The 2,070-nt window shown below is 49.7% G+C and overlaps 1 protein-coding gene across 1 annotated transcript in view; it reads right to left on the bottom strand.

Moving 5' to 3' along the window:
* Positions 1–301: 301 nt before the first annotated feature.
* Positions 302–2,070, bottom strand: part of LOC106816679 — a 2,800-nt gene continuing 1,031 nt past the window's right edge. Inside the window, exons 3-5 of the mRNA XM_014821301.1 lie at positions 1,703–1,813; positions 974–1,096; positions 302–533 (exon numbers count right to left, since the gene is read on the bottom strand). Of these exons, the coding sequence (XP_014676787.1) occupies positions 302–533; positions 974–1,096; positions 1,703–1,813 (466 nt within the window). The remainder of the gene's footprint in view (positions 534–973; positions 1,097–1,702; positions 1,814–2,070) is intronic.

Here is a 2,070-nt window from a genome sequence, read left to right as displayed (position 1 = left end):
GATTGCGCCCAGTTTTCGCGTAGTGCGGTTTCAGACCCCTGTCTCAGATATCTCTCTAAGTGGACAAAAAGGGGGCGGCGTATTCGCGTTGGGGCGCGGCTTGGCCGCGAGCTGTGCGCTTCGCGCAAAAACCGGGGCCGCAAGTCCGTCCAGAGGGTTTGGGTGACCAGTTTTCATAGTTCTAGTCACAGCTAGGGGGGTCCGGGGGAATTTTTAAAAAATTAGGCTATATTTGGTGCATTCTGGTGAATTTTGAGGGTCAATTCTGAAGATACCCAGCCTGTGACCGGTTTCTGGAATCCTAAATCCGCGCCTGAGCATCGGAACGAGACGACGAAAGCCACATCGCGACGTACTTGTTGTAGACGACGAGCAGGAAGGAGAGGTGTGGTCGCAGCTGTGTGTAGCGCAGCAGTGTCGTCGTCTTCCCCGTGCCCGCGAACGCAACCACCTTCATCACCGCTCCCGGCGCCAGCTGGTGGTTGACGATGCGCAGCTGCTCATGTGTTAGTCGAACGCACGACGTCCCCATCCTGCGGGCGAGAACAAGTGAGCGTCAGCGGCAGACGTGTCACGCGATGGCAATGATGTTTGGATGGCGCATCGTTGTCATCATGTGATTTCACTCGGCTGCGACATTGGACGACCGAAAAACACGAAGCTTGAGAAGAAATTGAGGTGTGTGCGTGTGTGTGCGTGTGTGTACATGTACATGTGTGTGCGTGTGTGTGCGTGTGCATGTACATGTGTGTGTGTGCGTGTGTGTGCGTGTGCATGTGACATGTGCTGTATCAAGTAGGTTGTAATATGTGTGTGTTTGTGCATGCGTCCGTGTTTGTGCATGTTAGTACTCTGTTTATATGTATATGTATTATGTATATATGTATATTTCATATAAATTTGTATATATGTATACACACACACACATATATATATATATACATATGACATATATACATATTGCCGTGATTACCCGTATCTGCTGATGCACTGCTGGCCCTTGTTGCTCCTGCGCAGCGTTGACGCCATGTCTGACCGCGTGACCGTCATCGTGTTCTCGTGCAGGTACAGCGCGTAGAACACGCGGTAGTGCAGCCTGCAACAGCGACTAACCTCAGCTCTCTCACATCTCACGTGCGCTAACCACAACGTTAACTCTACGTCAGCGGGTCGGCAACGTACGACCAAAGGGCCAGGGGGCCCGTTGTCAGAAACAAAATTAATCTTAATACTAACTTTTTCTCATAGACTGTTGACAGAAACATGGTAAACTTACCAGTTACCCAACTAATGCGTAAACCTAACCCCACGCAGAGATGCCAACACATATTTGAAGCAATCTGTAGTTTCTGGCCATCAAATTAGTAGTTCGAGGGTGACGTAGTGACCCGAGTTTGCTAGGGGGGTCCGGCATGCCTCCAGGAACATTTTTTGATTCTGAGATGCAATTTCCTGCATTCTGAGGGTCAAAAATTACAATAAATTGACAAAAAATGACAATTAAAAACAACATTTTTTGGTTCGATCACAGTAAATTCGTAGTTTGATACAAACTGGTCGTAGTGGTGCAAAGGAATAGAAATTCGTATAAAATACGGATAAATCGTAGTGGTTGGCATCTCTGCCCACGCCACCAGCGGCATGACCCGACCCCACGACGCAGCTCTGCGAAAATGTCGTCTCTTCTCGTGTGCGCACTCACCCGCCGTTGATTCCCAGCTGGTCCTTGAACGCGAGAAGGAATGTGGCGACACAGTACAAGCACTCTAGCACCTCCAGAGCTGTGCAATCTGACCGCGGACTCAGGAGGCAACTGGTAAAAGTCGAAGGTTAATATATACATGTAGTAGACACTTCTGCGTTGTACGGCTCTTGTTCCATTCGGAGTCTGCCGAGTTCTAATACGACTGCCAACCTCGCTCTACTAGCAATCACCAGCACCATCACTCTCCGTCTACTAGCCACGTCCACCATTACCTCTCATCCTACCACCCACCAACCACCACCAACACCACCACCACCATGCACTCTCCCCCTATTACCCACTCTCATCCTACCACCCACCAACCA

Source organism: Priapulus caudatus, unplaced genomic scaffold (assembly GCF_000485595.1).
Source record: "Priapulus caudatus unplaced genomic scaffold, Priapulus_caudatus-5.0.1 Scaffold1453, whole genome shotgun sequence".
Lineage (NCBI taxonomy): Eukaryota > Metazoa > Priapulida > Priapulimorpha > Priapulimorphida > Priapulidae > Priapulus > Priapulus caudatus.
Note: the sequence above shows the minus strand (reverse complement) of the source record. Positions and strands in the feature narration are given on the sequence as shown.